The sequence below is a fragment of the Haliotis rufescens genome, unplaced genomic scaffold (genome assembly GCF_023055435.1).
Source record: "Haliotis rufescens isolate VD_foot unplaced genomic scaffold, xgHalRufe1.0.p SCAF_79, whole genome shotgun sequence".
Classification (NCBI taxonomy): domain Eukaryota; kingdom Metazoa; phylum Mollusca; class Gastropoda; order Lepetellida; family Haliotidae; genus Haliotis; species Haliotis rufescens.
The window spans coordinates 583,118-599,882 of NW_025964371.1; the positions used below are offsets into that span (position 1 = coordinate 583,118).

At 42.6% G+C, this 16,765-nt stretch overlaps 2 protein-coding genes across 4 annotated transcripts in view; one reads left to right on the forward strand and one right to left on the reverse strand.

Moving 5' to 3' along the window:
- The first annotated feature begins 3,359 nt into the window (after positions 1–3,359).
- Positions 3,360–13,693, forward strand: LOC124121272 (monocarboxylate transporter 14-like). Of its 3 annotated transcripts, XM_048388800.1 has the most exons (6): positions 3,531–3,719; positions 7,722–7,852; positions 8,558–8,821; positions 9,747–10,136; positions 11,919–12,044; positions 13,088–13,693. In XM_048388800.1, the coding sequence occupies exons 1-6, from the start codon at positions 3,679–3,681 to the stop codon at positions 13,237–13,239; spliced, it is 1,104 nt and encodes a 367-aa protein (XP_048244757.1). In that variant the 5' UTR covers positions 3,531–3,678; the 3' UTR covers positions 13,240–13,693. The 3 variants fall into 3 exon arrangements, with proteins under 3 accessions (XP_048244756.1, XP_048244755.1, XP_048244757.1); XM_048388798.1 differs by lacking the exon at positions 7,722–7,852 and having other exon boundaries at positions 3,362–3,719; XM_048388799.1 differs by lacking the exons at positions 7,722–7,852; positions 11,919–12,044 and having other exon boundaries at positions 3,360–3,719.
- A 2,871-nt stretch (positions 13,694–16,564) lies between these two features.
- LOC124121271 overlaps positions 16,565–16,765 on the reverse strand; it is a 41,413-nt gene continuing 41,212 nt past the window's right edge. The window contains exon 33 of the mRNA XM_048388813.1: positions 16,565–16,630. Within this exon, the coding sequence (XP_048244770.1) occupies positions 16,622–16,630 (9 nt within the window). The 3' untranslated portion in view covers positions 16,565–16,621. The remainder of the gene's footprint in view (positions 16,631–16,765) is intronic.

Sequence of the window (16,765 nt, forward strand, 5' to 3'; positions counted from 1 at the left end):
AGCGGCCTTGGCCTGGTTATAAGACTTAAACTGACTGTAGACAGGTGCTTCAGTCTGAGGTGGGTAAAACTGCCAAAAGCAACACACATATAGGTTGTCGGGGGCAACGGTGTGTCAAATTTCCAATATGATTGCGTCGCTATATGGCCGATTTTTGTTTGTTTGTTGTTTAACCCCGCACTCAGCACTGAATCAGCTATATAGGTAATTTTGTGTAAAACTACGTCGGTTCAATGTAAACTGGAGTAAGAAATGAATGTGACCAATATGACCCAATATGACCCCAATCCTACCAAGTTTGAAATGTAAATGTTGTTCCGAAAATATAAAATTTATGGATTTTCAAAGATGTCGAAGATGCCCATGGGCAGATGTGTATTGTGGGGTAAAGAAGTGTTAAGTAACAGCTTTAAATCAAATCATATTTTAAAATATTAAAGCATGTAGAAGTATTCTTTGTGTGCTGACTAAGCACCCTTACAGTTTATTTCTTATGTAATATAGCTAACTTAAGATATTTTCAACCGGAAATCAACATGGTACAATCAACTGAGAGGTAAAGTTTCTCAGTTTAGCAGAGAAAACTTGTCATGAACAACCGATTGCCTACTGAATGCAGGATCGCTGATTTGGTTGATGCGTGTCATCGTGTCCCAATTTCGTGGACCGATACTCATGATATCGATCACTGGGTTGTCTGGTCCGATTATTTACAGACCGCCGTCATATAGTTGGAATATTTCTCAGTGCGGCGTTTAACAAAACAAATATGACAAACATGACTTTGTGAATGAACTGTTATCGAAAGACACAACTTTGTACAGTATAAATAGTAGAACTATTAAATGTATGTGTTCTGTTCTTGTGTCTGTAGGGGCGGGTGGTTAAAGCGTTCGCTCGTCACGCCGAAGACCCGGGTTCGATTCCCGACATGGGTACATTGTGTGAAGCCCATTTCTGGTGCCCCCCGCCGTGATATTGCTGGAATATTGCTAAAAGCGGCGTAAAAACCATACTCACTCAATACAAAACGCTAGCCTCACTATCATGCAAACCCTCCCCTCACTACTAAATACCCGTCGCCTCAGGCTTGGGTGTAGTGAGTTGAACGCTGACAAGGTTCATAGACATATATTGAAACACTGTTCCTGGAAGTTCTTCACATGTTGATATGGAAACACTGTTCCTGGAAGTTCTTCACATGTTGATATGGAAACACTGTTCCTGGAAGTTCTTCACATATTGATATGGAAACACTGTCCCTGGAAGTTCTTCACATATTGATATGGAAACACTGTTCCTGGAAATTCTTCGCATGTTGAGATGGAAACACTGTATCTGGAAGTTCTTCACGTGTTGATATGGAAACACTGTACCTGGAAGTTCTTCACATGTTGATATGGAAACACTGTTCCTGGAAGTTCTTCACATATTGATATGGATACAATGTCCCTGGAAGTTCTTATCACATGTTGATATGGAAACATGGTACCTGGAAGTTCTTCCCATGTTGATATGGAAACACTGTATCTTGAAATTCTTCACATATCGATATGGAAACAATGTTCCTGGAAGTTCTTCACATGTTGATATGGTAACACGGTATCTGGAAGTTCTTCACATGTTGATATGGAAACAATGTACCTGGAAGTTCTTCACATGTTGATTTGGAAACACGGTACCTGGAAGTTCTTCACATGTTGATATGGAAACAATGTTCCTGGAAGTTCGTCACATGTTGATATGGAAACACTGTTCCTGGAAGTTCTTCACATGTTGATATGGTAACCCGGTATCTGGAAGTTCTTCACATGTTGATATGGAAACAATGTACCTGGAAGTTCTTCACATGTTGATTTGGAAACACGGTACCTGAAAGTTCTTCACATGTTGATAAGGTAACAATGTTCCTGGAAGTTCTTCACGTGTTGATTTGGAAACACGGTACCTGGAAGTTCTTCACATGTTGATATGGTAACAATGTTCCTGGAAGTTCTTCACACTTCTATATGGAAACACTGTTCCTGGACATTCTTCACATGCTGATATGGTAACAGTGTTCCTGGAAGTTCTTCATATGTGGATAATAGTACAAAGATCAAGCCATAATAAAATGTGTTTATATTCTATCCAAAAGAAGAACCAGGCTGATTGTTCAATAAAAGCGACAGAGAGAAACTCTTCACGAAGCAGACCATTATAAGAATTCGACTTTGTCATGAGAATAGGTTAACAAATTACTTACTTAAAATACATACTGTCCTTTGAATTGAAATGCTTACAGCCACAATTTTGTAGAGGACATCCTAATATATTTTCTTTTGAAACCTCTGTGTGTTAGTTAGTTTTTATATTTGTTTTTTTCTCACGGCTCACTCACTCCAGTTGTGTGATGGCGATCTGAAAACAATCGAGCCTCAACCAGACAAACCAGTGACTGAGCAACGCCTCACATCGTAAGGGTAAGGGTGACCTGTCAACGAACCTGACCACCCGATAAATTTTGTACACTTAATAGTTGGCAAGTGCATTATACATGCGTTATATATATTTAAGACAGGAAGGCTCGAAACCCAGGTTCGCACCACTCATGATCGTGGATCTGTCTGCACCACCTCTATGCCTGTGACCTTCCCCCTACCCTGCGGCGAAACCGCGTCCATTAACTGCACCATTCTGATATTAATGCAATAATCTGATAAAAATGGTTTAATAATGGTCGATTCCTTAATTGAAACAATATGTTAACCCAGGAATGTACGTAATAGCCCTTCGTTTGAAACCAACCAACAACTGGTATACACCTAACAACTGTATTACCCAATTTAACTAGGTTTGCAAATCAATACAAATTACAATAGCAGTACACAATAAAGTGGTAGTACAATATCCAATGGCAGTATATGATATCATTGTAGTTTTCAGTATCAAATACACAAATCCAGTGGAGATAGCAAAAGTCAGTGATAATAGAATATTCACTCAACTGCGACAGTGCACGTGGTCAAACTTCCGAGATTGGGCTTGGCGGGGAATCAGGGGTGATCTTTGAAGCAAGGTTAGGGCGCAGGATTTTCAAAATGTCATTTCCTCTCCGAGGCATCAGTGAGTTCTTCCTTATATGGCAACACATTACTTTCCCTTGTTCTACTTTCGTCGAAGGTCGAACGGCTATTTGGTTCTTTTCAGAAAAAAACAAGCGTCTCTTCCTTTTGTAGTCCCGACGTCATGCAAAACTTTGTCTATTAATGGGCTATCGTGCATATGTCATGAGCGCACCCAACAGCATACGGATGTAACAACAAAAGATCGACCTTATGACCTTATGTCTATTTTTAGACTCGCATATGCAACAACACGTCCGGCCACATCTCGGTGAGGCGTCAGACAGGCAAGGGAGAGATACGTGTCAGCAATGGCACAGGTCGGAGACCAGCTCCTTGGTGAACACCCTACAGAACAAAAACTGGAACTGACTCTTGACCCTGGAGAACGATTGACTGAAGCTGTCCAACAAGACAACGAGGACGTTCCCCAGTCCCCCGAGGGAGGGTGGGGCTGGGTGTGTGTCACCGCACGGGCTGTCATGATGGGCATCGTGTTCGGCATCATGTATGGCTTCGGAGTCGTCTATGTGGAGCTGGTAGATGTGTTCGAGACCTCCAGGACCGAGGCTGCATGGGTGGGGTCTGTCGCTACCGGAGCTTTGCATTTTACAGGTAATTAACTCTTTGTATGCTGCGGCCATATTGGGAACACTTACTTTGCAAGTATATTGCTTCATTGTAACCAAATGAATGAGTGAATTAAAATTAACGTCGAATCGGTGACTGCTACGTTATAAAGGAGTGAGTGAGTGAGGTTTTACGCCGCTTTTAGCAATATTCCAGCAATATCACGACGGGGGACACCAGAAATGGGTTTCACACATTGTACCCATGTCGGGAATCGAACCCGGGTCTTCGGCGTGGCTTGGGAACGCTTTAACCACTAGACTACCCGACCGCCACCGTTATAAAGGAAGCGAGAAGATACGTGGTACAGGGGTTGAAAAATACCATTGCACGACGCCCGTGCCAAGTAAGGTTTATATGTCGGGCGAGTAATAAACGTTTTCTAGCATGCCCGTGGACAAGTAGAGCATACAAAATGAGCTCGGTCAAGTTTCACAAGAATGTAATCATGTGATCATTTTACGATATTTCATTGGCTTATATTTTGCTAGTGTCACAAAATGGCTATCTAATTTGCATTCAGTTACACCAGTCAACCAATGGCATTAATACACTACGATGTCAGGCGGTCAGCAACATGAGAACCAGGATAGGAGAATTGATAAATCATAGTAACACTTCCATATATGGCACATGCTTCTTGGAAACTGAATGATGGGCAGTTGACGACATTTCTTGGAATTTGTAATGCGAGGTAGGTCTAGTGCCGACTTTAGAAGATTCGCCCGGCCTAGCTTTGGTGAAATATTTTACAGTGATCCCTCGCTACAACGCCACCTTCGGGGTCCAAATAATTGATGAGCGTTTTAGATGATCAGCGGTTTAACGGAAGTCGAGTCGGAGGTGGTAGATGACAAACAAAACAGTATACATGCTCTGCCTACCTAACACGGTCTACGTTTAAAAAAAAGATTAGAATAGGAGTTGTTCATGATTCATAGTGTAAAAAAGATTTATCAGGTATTAATAAGCGCTTTAAAAAACACACATCGTATCCATGTTTTCTCCTAAACTAAGCCGGAAATGGCAATCAGCTGTGCACACGTTTCCTCCCAATCTTCCGGTGATTCAGTTAAAAAGTACCTAATGATACAACTTCAAAGAATGTTGATGCAATGGTCGGAAGAAATTGTATCTGGAATTATTATTTTTATCAGAAATGATATATTCATATGTCGTGTTATTTTAGTACCAGTTTCCACTATATATATATATATATATATATATACTTAAAATTATAACATTCATAAGCTTAGCACTTTGGTACAGGTGGTATGAAGGATATTTTTTTACGTATGGAACAATTTGACCAGTCACCGTAGGGACTTCTTGCGCTACATGTATTTCGATTGTGACAGCGTTATGTTGACATTGGATAGACCAACTGCCTCAAATATGACTTTTATCGAGTCAGGGTACGGCATATGTGATATGTGTGTCCTTTCTCTTGCAACTAAAGTTCGTTTCAAAACGTCAATAGCGGTAAACTGACCGTGGTTGCTGTAAATAATGAGTTGTGCGATCTACACTTCGCATACGATTTCGCCGAAATTATTGTAAACATTATTATAGTTATTGAATAAAATTTTGAATATAATTAATAAAATATATTGCAAACATTAGTCCAGATAATCAATGAACAATTTCTTTATGACCAGATTTGTATCATAAGAGATTTGTTGACTGGTATTTCCGGTGTTACGTGATAGCGGTGATCCGCTGATTATGTTTTCTGAAATGGGGGAAAACATGGTGTCATTGGAAAAGTAAGACGAGTTCTATGGATGAACAACTTCTTTATTACAATTGGTGCGACGTTTCATAGAACTCGTCTTACTTTATCACTCCAACTTCTAAATGCCACTCAAAGAAGTCATTGGAAAACTTGAGTTTATTATAAATGTCAGTAAATTTTTGGAGCCATGCTTTGCCGCGCGCTATAACCGAGTTGGCGCTATATAGAGGAGTACAATAGTGAGGGAACACACAAGTCACGATCGCTCTCGATCGCGAAAACTTTGTTGACACCTACATGGATATATTTATCCATTCTCTGGCAACTTAAGTTCGTTTCAAGGCATACATAGCGGTAATCTGACCGTTGTTGCTGTAAATGTGAGTATTGCGTGACGTGCTCGCGGTGATCAGCTGATAATGTTTTTTTGAGAAGGGGGGACAACATCATGTCAGTGTAAAACTTATGTTTATTAAATGCGCAAGTAAATTTGGGGAGCCATGCGCTATAACCGAGATAACGCTATATTGCGGGGCGCAATAGCGAGGGAGGACGCATCTCGTATTCTCAGTTCTGTTGATGTAGTATTTTACTGAATATATTAGTTTGATTTTGGGCAAGTACATATTAAAATAAGGCAAGTAATAATTGGTCAACCCCTGTTGGTACCGCTAGTGTGTTTGTGGACTGACATATATATCCTATAGGGTGCTGGGGACTGTTTCTAACCCTGAATCTCCACGGGGTCTGCTTTTAAAACACAACATGGTTTGACATCTCAAACTGTTTTATATCAGCTATCGATGGATTCAAGTTTGACCAAAGCATCATTATCGGTATCGCAAGTTGTATATTCACTGATGCATGGCTTGAAGTTATTATGTAGCAAGTCCATAGAATAGTATCAAGGCCAAGCTCTGATATATTCACAAAAGGTATTTGATACAAATGGGATTTATACCGTATGGATTATCAAATCTCATATGATTTGCTTTCATTTTCAATAATCATAATATGCTACTCACCTGCAATAACAGACCCGTGAAGATCCGGGGTAGAATAGGTCTTCAGCATCCCATGGTTGACGTAAAAGGCGACTATGCTTGTCGTAAGAGGCGACTAACGGGATCGGGTGGTCAGGCTCGCTGACTTGGTTGATGCATGTCATCCCAGTTGAGTGAATCGATGCTCATGATATCAATCACGGTTATTTACGGTTATTCACAGACCGTCGTCATATAGCTGGAAGAGTGCGGCGTTAAACAACAAACAAACAACCTGCAATAACACGGGAACTGAATGTACAAATCCAAATAGGGAATTGCATCGGTCATTATTCTGGTAACTGATGCGTACAATTTGGAAATGACCATGATACGTTTTGAAAGATTTATGGTAACTTTTTGTTGTTGGATCGATGTCGGCAGACTAACAATATATTCATTCATAACATGTTATTTAATATGGATAATATTTGTTTAATGTCTTTGACTCTAAGACATGAAATGTTATTTCTTTAATGTTGCGGGGCGGTCGGGTAGCCTGGTGGTTAAAGCGTTCGCTCGTCACGCCGAAGACTTTGGTTCGATTCCCGACAAGGGTACAATGTGTGAAGCCCATTTGTGGTGTCCCCTGCCGTGATATTGCTGGAATATTGCTAAAAGCATCGTAAAACCCCACTCACTCATTAATGTTGTACATTTGTTTTTAAAGAATATTTTGTTCTTCTACATGCATGTTACTCGTTACGTGTGTAATGGATGCCCTATCGTGAAGTGTTAGCCCGTGGGCTCATCAACGAATAATGCTTACGTCATGTTTGTTGTTGTTCTTATAACAGAATGAAACGTTCAATGAATTCTAGACCACAACCATGCACTTCTACTCAAATGGGGTGCACGGATGGCCCAGTCGCCTAAGGCGCCGCGATTCCCTGTGCAGAGTTGCGTCCCTTGGGCACGCCAGAAATTTATTATTGTGGGTTCGAATCCCGGTTCGCCCCGATTATGTTTCTCGGTTTGTCAGCACCATACCCGTGCTCGTTGGTTTCACCCAAGTGGTAAACGTCTGAGACCTGCATCACTTCGGGCATTCCTCCCACATTAAGCTGACACGCAGTGATATAACTGGAATACTGTTAAAAGCGGTGTTAAACCCAACTCACTCACTCACTCTACTCACATGGGTCTACATCAATAGATGCCTGTAGCTTTTTTCTATCTCTGTGTTTCCACATGTGGACCGCTATCCAGCCTGCTGATTGGTCGCTACGGCTGCCGTGTGACGTCAATCATCGCAGGGGGTGTGGCTTCGATTGGTTTCTTTGCAAGCTCCTTCGCTCCAAGCTTGCACTTCCTCTATCTCAGTTTCGGGCTAGTGGGAGGTACGTGCTGTTTTAATACTTGGCCGTTTTTGGATGAATGTTGTTTGTGACTGTACTTTCTCATGTGATACTTGAGCCGTACGTTGATTTACTCACTGGAAACCAGTATAAACCTATGATTGTGGGTTCGAATCCCGGAAGGCCCGATTATGTTTCTAGGTTTGTCAGCACCATACCCGTGCTCGTGGGTTTCACTGAAGTGGTAAACGTCTGAGACCTGCATCACTTCGGGCTTTCCTCCCACATTAAGCTGAAACGCCGTGATATAACTGGAATACTGTTAAAAGCGGCGTTAAACACAACTCACTCACTCACTATGCTCACTGTAGTGTTTTATTGTACGATAAACAACTCCCACTCCTCCTTTGTTTCTTAAATATCAGACCCGTGAAGATTCCGGGGTAGAATAGGTCTTCAGGAACCCATGCTTGCCGTAAAAGGTGACTATGCTTGTCGTAAAAGGCGACTAACGGGATCGGGTGGTCAGACTCACTGCCTTGGTTGATGCATGTCATCGATCCCAATTGCGTTGATCGATGCTCATGATATCAATCACTGGATTGTCTGGTCCAGACTCGATTATTTACAAACCGCCGTCATAAAGCTGGAATATTGCTGAGTGCGTCGTTAAACAACAAACCAATCAATCAACCAAAATCTTAAATATCAGAGATAAAAAACGGTGTTGTGAATCTGCTATTTCAGGCACTGGTCTCGGTCTGGCCATGGTACCCGCCGTGGTGGCTGTGTCCAGCTACTTCCGGAAGAGGAGGGGGTTCGCCCTGTCCCTCTCCTCGGTCGGTGCTGGGGTGGGGACAATGTGCTTCCCCCAGCTGTTCAGGGTCCTGATAGAGGCATATGGGTGGCGGGGTCTTATGCTGGTGTTGTCAGGGGTAGCTCTGAACCTCGTCGTCTGTGGGGCACTCTTTAGGATGCCAGCTCAACTTAAAAAGAATTTGGAATCGAAAGGTTTGTAAACATTGTTAAGTTAATGTGATTGACTTAGCCATTACACACATGTACTGTTGTCTCCCGACCAAGAAACTAAGAAACTTTGCCCCGTTTCGATCTGTTTTCTGTCATCATCATGTCAATGACCTGCGTAATATACTCTTCACAAATAGAAACGCAAACACAGATTTGTGTAAGGTAGGAAAATACATTTATACGAGAAACCGTTCAAGGTATTGAGCCAGAATGTTGTGGAGAGAACACTTGGTGATTGTAGTCATCTCAAATATATACCATCAATACCGCGTATGTCCCCCGTTGGAATCGATAGCGGCCTGACATTTAAATAATTACATTATAAAACTGGGCAAGAGATTATCAGCAACCAAAGTTAGGCCACCATACTAGGGAACATGGGGCCTGAGAGTACATCTGCTTCCTGCATGGTACCCCAGCAGGATTAACACCATCCCTCTGGCTACTGGTGATTGTCAGTAAAGTTCAAGCCAAAGCATTTAAAACCAACAAGTATTCTACGATTAAAATCACAGAGAGATGAAAAATACTTTGAATGAAATGGGAGTTACGTCATACTAAAAGACGTTAAAAGATGGTACTTGTTGTATCCCTGCCTGGCGCTCGGCAGTACACGACTACTCGGGTTAACCTGGACCCCATTTTCTGGTGTCCCCTGCCGTGATATAGCTGGAATATTGCTAAAAGTGGCGTAAAACCATACTCACTTTGGGGCGGTCGGGTAGCCCAGTGGTTAAAGCGTTCGCTCGTCACGCCGAAGACCCGGGTTCGATTCCCGAAATGGGTAAAATGTGTGAAGCCCATTACTGGTGTACCCCGCCGTGATATCGCTGGAATGTTGCTAAAAGCGTTGTAAAACCGAACTCTCTTACTCACGTCACCTAATACACTTCGTGGCATTTTACAGAACATGTCCAGGAAGCCGGTTTTGGTTCCCGATTCACCCGACTATTCAAAGACTTCTTTACCGTCATACACAACGTCTCCTTCACCGTCATCCTCGCCACCATCACAACGACATACCTCGTGTACATCGTCCCCTTCGTCCACCTCCCCGACCTGGCTCGCCTCACGGGGGTAACCAAGGGCAACGCATCCTTCCTTGTGTCCATCATGGGGATAGCTGGCATTGCAGGGAGGCTGGTCTTTGGTTTCGTCTCCACCTTCGACTGTGTCAGCATCTTATCATGTCACGCTTGTATGCTCCTTGTCTGTGGTGTAGCGACACTGCTGTGCACGTTGATAAAGACGTACACTTTGTTTGCCGTTTATGCAACCGTGCATGGCGCTTTCATAGGTGAGTATTGTTTGTTTAAAAAATAGTCTACCCCGGATCTTCATGGGTCTCTGGATCGAGAATCATATAAGTATGTATAATATATTATGAGCAACGCTCATGGGGGTACGATGACATGCCTGGCCCATTCGTGACCAACTCGTGCTATTCCGGGACAAGCCGAATAGCGACTTGTGCCCCTCTCGTGGCCATTTTTCCGACTGGGTTCCGTCTTAGCGCAAACGGGCATACCTAAAACAGTTGTCAACTCGTTGCGTAATGGTTCACATATATTTCCCATATATTATATATATTTCAGATGCAATTTAAAACACATCGGGACGTGCGGAATTATACAGTATGGTTGAACACATTTAACTGTGTCTTGGGTATATTTTTAGGTGCAAGACATATGTAAAATCAACAATTATTTCTGAGGGATTATGTGACAAAGAACTCGAAATCATACGCGCATTCTGATTGGTTTGTCGTATTTCCGCACATAACATTCATCGATAGAGGGACGAGTCTTCTTGCAGGTTACGGAAAGGGGCGAGTGGTGACGAATGAAGCCTGGCCCTCCCATCCATATGGCGGCCTCTTTATGGGGACCATCTCAATAACCTAATGGGAACGTTTTGTTCAAATAAATACTATACACACTGAACATCGTTATGAAGATGTCATGTCCATTCATGTTTTCCTCTCACGCTTGTTTGCATTAATATGGCAAGCAAAATTATTTTCTTGCTTATGGTAATTCATCTTTAGTTACCCGTGCCCAGTAAAAGATAAAAAAAAACAGGTTTCTTTTTTATGTGCACAGCTTTTGATTTTGATACTGTGTTATTTCATAAGATGTAACTATACATACGAGCTCGTATAAATGTTATAAATAATACGTTTGCGGTATACCGATAAGAAAAGTGTGAACGAGAAGCACTTGGTCTATTCGCAAATGAACACATCGTACAGATTTATGTAGTCAAAGTCACTCACATATGAGACCCGTGAAGATCCGATCTTCAGCAACCCATGCTTGAGGTAAAAGGCGACTATGCTTGTCGTAAGAAGCGACTAACGAGATTGGGTGGTCAGGCTTGGTTGATGCATGCCATCGATCCCAATTGCGTGGATCGATGCTCATGATTTAAATTACTGAATAGTCAGGTCCAGACTCGATTATTTACAATCCGCCGTCATATAGCTGGAATATTGCTGAGTTCGGCGTTAAACAACAAACCATCCAACCTGATCCAGACTGGATTATTTACAGGACGCAGTTATATAGCTGGAATATTGCTGAGTGCGGCGCTAAACAACAAACCAACCAACCTGATCCAGACTGGATTATTTACAGGACGCAGTTATATAGCTGGAATATTGCTGTGTGCGGCGTTAAACAACAAACAAACCAACCTGTTCCAGACTGGATTATTAACAGGACGCAGTTATATAGCTGGAATATTGCTGAGTGCGGCGTTAAACAACAAACCAACCAGCCTGATCCAGACTGGATTATTTACAGGACGCAGTTATATAGCTGGAATATTGCTGAGTGCGGCGTTAAACAACAAACCAACCAACCTGATCCAGACTGGATTATTTACAGAACGCAGATATATAGCTGGAATATTGCTGAGTGTGGCGTTAAACAACAAACCAACCAACCTGATCCAGACTGGATTATTAATATGTGGCGATAAATATAACGATCCCCCCAAACAGGAAAATGATCACGTCGATGGTTGTGTAATAGTCATGCTGAGATCATAAGGTTGTTACATTAGAGAATAACTGCAGGTAGCTACACCGGCTTCATAGCGGTCGTCATAACGGAGATAGTTGGCTTGCATCAGACCGCAAATGCTCTGGGTATGCTGACCTTTCTCGGAGGGATTTTTATAATGCTGGCATCGCCTCTAGCTGGTAAGCAGACCGGGCGGTATTGTACTTGATGTAAATGTGTTACGACGCGCTTTCATTGTGACTGACTTACTGGGGCAGTTCTCAGCATACGGGGCGGTTGGGTAGCCTAGTGGATGAAGAGTTCGCTCGTCACGCCGAAGACCCGGCTACGATTCCCGACATGGGTGCAATGTGTGAAGCCCATTTGTGGTGTCACCGCCGTGATATTGCTTGAATATTGCTAAAACCGACGTAAAACCATATTCACTCACTGGTAAGGAGACCGCTGGCATGTTCGTTTCAACAAAATCAGTACATTTATTGGATTGTCTGGTCCATCACTTGATTGTCTGATCAAGACTTGATTGTTTACAGAAATGTTATGGCGAAGGAATCACAATGGGCTTCACATTGTACTCAAGTGTGGACTCGAACCCGGGCCTTCGGCGTGTCGAGCGGACACTTTATTCTCTCGGTTACCCTACCGCATCCGAATAATGATTATTTTAATATTATATTGCAAAATGGCCACAAAAAATAAATAAAAATGTTCTGTGTATGTTGGCATGAAATAATGAAACACAACACTGGGTTTGAGCACACAAAAAGCTATTCATTTGTTCTGATTTCGAGTTCAAGTTGAATAAGCGTTTGCAAAGTGTTTCAGTATATAAACATGGAATCACACACACACACACACACACACAAGGGCATCTGTAACACGAACATCGTGGAACTGACAAATTATTTGAAATGGACTCAAATGGTACAATGGTGATTTTTTCGGATATTAATATAACATATTTGCCTTAAATTTCATTGGGACCCGCGACGATTCGGGTTGGAAAAAGGTCTTCAGCAACCCGTGCTTGTCGTTATTGGCGACTAACGGGATCGGTTGGTCAGGGTCGCTGATGGTCATGATGTCAATCACGGGATTGCTTGGTCCAGTCTCGATTCTTTTCGGACTGCTGTCATATAGCTGGACTATTGCTGACTGCAGCGTCAAACACCAAACAAACAAACAAACAAACAAGCAATAATGTTCAGTGGCGATGTTTCAGGATTTCTGTACGACACAACCGGGAGTTACCTGACGTCTTTCTACTTCACTGGAGTCGTGTTTTTAATCTGTGGTCTTGTCTACGTTGGACTCATTCTACATCGGACACGTCAACGTATCTACCAGCAAGATTCTACACACATAGCGGACTAATGGGGACTAATGATTGGATCACCTTGTACCTGTGACCTCAACGTATACAGGCATCTACGGCAAGATTCTATGCCCATAGCGGACTAATGGGGACTAATGATTGGATCACCTTGTACCTGTGACCTCAACGTATACAGGCATCTACAGCAAGATTCTATGCCCATAGCGGACTAATGGGGACTAATGATTGGATCACCTTGTACCTGTGACCTCAACCTATACAGGCATCTACAGCAAGATTCTACACCCAAAGCCCCTGTACACGTTGAGGACCAATGATTTGATATTGAAAAACATCATTTGTCTTCATTGTTTTCCCATTGCTGAATGGTCCTGAAAAGAACGTGTGAGCAAGTCTTCTGCAGATTCTCTTTACAAGTGGGTAAATCCTGTCTGTAACTACACACCAACCTCTTTACAAGTTGGTAAATCCTGTCTAGAACCCCACACCAACATCTTCACAAGTGGGTAAATCCTGTCTGTACCTCCACACCGACCTCTTTACAAGTGGGTAAATCCTTTCTGTAACTAAACACCAACCTCTTTACAAGTGGGTAAATCCTGTCTGTAACTCCACACCAACCTCTTTACAAGTGGGTAAATCCTGTCTGTAACTCCACACCAACCTCTTTACAAGTGTGTAAATCCTGTCTGTAACTAAACACCAACCTCTTTACAAGTGGGTAAATCTTGTCTGTAACTCCACACCAACCTCTTTACAAGTGGGTAAATCCTGTCTGTAACTCCACACCAACCTCTTTACAAGTGTGTAAATCCTGTCTGTAACTAAACACCAACCTCTTTACAAGTGGGTAAACCCTGTCTGTAACTCCACACAACCTCTTTACAAGTGGGTAAATCCTGTCTGTTACTCCACACCAACCTCTTTACAAGTGGGTAAATCCTGTCTGTAATTACGCACGAACATCTTTACAAGTGGGTAAATCCTGTCTATAACTCCATACCAACCTCTTAACAAGTGGGTAAATCCTGTCTGTATCACCGCATCAACCTCTTTACAAGTGGGTAAATCCTGTCTGTAACTCCACATCAACCACTTTACAAGTGGGTAAATCCTGTTTGTAACTACGCATGAACATCTTTACAAGTGGGTAAATCCTGTCTGTAACTCCACATGAACCACTTTACAAGTGGGTAAATCCTGTCTGTAACTACGCACGAACATCTTTACAAGTGGGTAAATCCTGTCTATAACTCCATACCAACCTCTTAACAAGTGGGTAAATCCTGTCTGTATCACCGCATCAACCTCTTTACAAGTGGGTAAATCCTGTCTGTAACTCCACATGAACCACTTTACAAGTGGGTAAATCCTGTCTGTAACTACGCACGAACATCTTTACAAGTGGGTAAATCATGTCTGTAACTACGCACGAACATCTTTACATGTGGGTAAATCATGTCTGTAACTCCACACAACCTCTTTACAAGTGGGAAAACCCTGTCTGTAACTCCACACAACCTCTTTACAAGTGGGTAAATCCTGTCTATAACTCCACGCCAACCTCTTTACAAGTGCGTTAATCCTGTCTGTAACAACACACTAGCCTCCTTACAAGTGGGTAAAACCTGCCTTTAATCCCACACCAACCGAACCACCTGACTATTAAATGTTGAGACCCTGATACCATTTAGGATCCAGCTTATATCCTCGGCGGCGACAGGACCCTTTGACCCTAACAGTTGGAGACAAACAGAGGTCAGCAATTGTAAAAGCTCTCAAAGTATAAGGTTTCAACGGCATTTCACAAGTGCATTTGGAATAAAGGTCATTTGGAGTGTAGTTTGTGCTCATGTAGTCGAGTGATTGGATTAAGGATGAGTGAGTGATTTGACTTTTCTGCTGCTTAGAAGAGTTTATCTTGTTATCTGACGGCGTGCCAACTTTGTGCGGGAGGAAAGCCGAAGGTCACACAGGTGACACAAATCTTTTGTGATCCAAACAAAACACAACTCTTGGAAGTCATACCGTTATCGGAATGAATAAGAGACGCCATTCTGCACTGTTAATAGTCGACCAGGCCTTCCCTTTATTTATTTTTCTGATTTGTTTATCCAACAACACACTGCGTGAATGAGTAGTTGAGTTTAAGATCGCTTTGAACTTTTACACGTATGTGAGCCATATCACGTCATGTCCGCCAGGCGTACGAGTCAATTTCCAAGTGATGCATATATTAAACGTTTACTACATTGGTTTTGGTTTTGTTTTGTTTGTTGTTTTTACACCGCCCTCCGCAACATTCCAGCTATATGACTGCGGTCTGTATATAATCGAGCTTGGACCAGACAATCCAGTGATTGACATCGTGAGCATCGATCCACGCAAGTGGGATCGATGACATGCATCAACCAGGTCAGCGAGCCTGATCACCCGATAAACGTACGTATGTGCTAATCATAACTGATAGTTCGGGCACGGGTTGCCCTGTCGTCTAAGGCGCCGCCATTTGCTCTGCAAAGTTGCGTCCCTTAGGTGTGCCAGATCCGAGGTAGAATAGGTCGTCAGCAAACCATGATTACCGTAAAAGGAGACTATGCTTGTCGTAAGAAGCGACTAATGTCGGGTGGTCAGGCTCGCTGACTTGGTTGATGCATGTCATTCCATCCCAATTGCGTGGATCGATGTTCATGAGGTCAATCACTGGATTGTCTGATCCAGACTCGATTATTTACAGACCGCCGTCACATAGCTGGTAAATAGCTGGTATATTGCTGAGAGCGGCGTTAAACAACAAACAAACAAACAGAGATTCGCCCTGATTATGTTTCTAGTTTTGTTAGCAACAATTCCCATGTTCGTAGATTTCACCAAACTAGTAAACGTCTTGTTATTCAGATCTGCAGCAGTTGGCGCTATCCTCCCACTTCTATCCGACAAGCTGTCCTGACATATAGGCAGAGAAAGGGGGCACGGGTGGCCCCGTCGTCTAAAGCGCCGCGATTCGCTGTGCAGAGTTGCGTCCCTTCGGCATGCCAGAAACCTATGATTGTGGGTTCGAATCCCGGTTGGCCCCGATTATGTTTCTTGGTTTGTCAGCACCATACCCGTGCTCGTGGGTTTCACCGAAGTGTTAAACGTCTGAGACCTGCATCACTTCGGGCTTTCCTCCCACATTAAGCTGACACGCCGCGATATAACTGGAATACTGTTAATAGCGGCGTTAAACATCATCACTCACTCACACTATGGACAGAGACGTATAACGTAACAATAGCAAATCCTTACAACTCCTTCCTTCACGGACATCCAACAAGTCGAGAATGCGTTGAGGGTCAACAAAACACAGTAACACGGAAGTGCTTTAAGATTTGTTTATTCTTGAAACTTTCCTGATAGTCAGTCGGAAGCATCGTCAGATCACTCCACCTACAAACAATAAACACATTTGGAAATTTGGACATCTGCCTTAACGTTTTCATGAACACATTTCTAATGGTGATATTTGCAATATACAAACGGACTGTTTGTGTTATTCTCTCCTTCCTCATTGTATAACTCAAT

Coding starts and splice junctions, on each gene's coding strand:
- LOC124121272 (XM_048388798.1), top strand. CDS start 3,416: ATGGCACAGGTCGGAGACCAGCTCCTTGGTGAACACCCTACAGAACAA. Junction 10,137..11,918: donor CGTGCATGGCGCTTTCATAG/GTGAGTATTGTT, acceptor GAATAACTGCAG/GTAGCTACACCGGCTTCATA. Junction 12,045..13,087: donor GCTGGCATCGCCTCTAGCTG/GTAAGCAGACCG, acceptor GCGATGTTTCAG/GATTTCTGTACGACACAACC.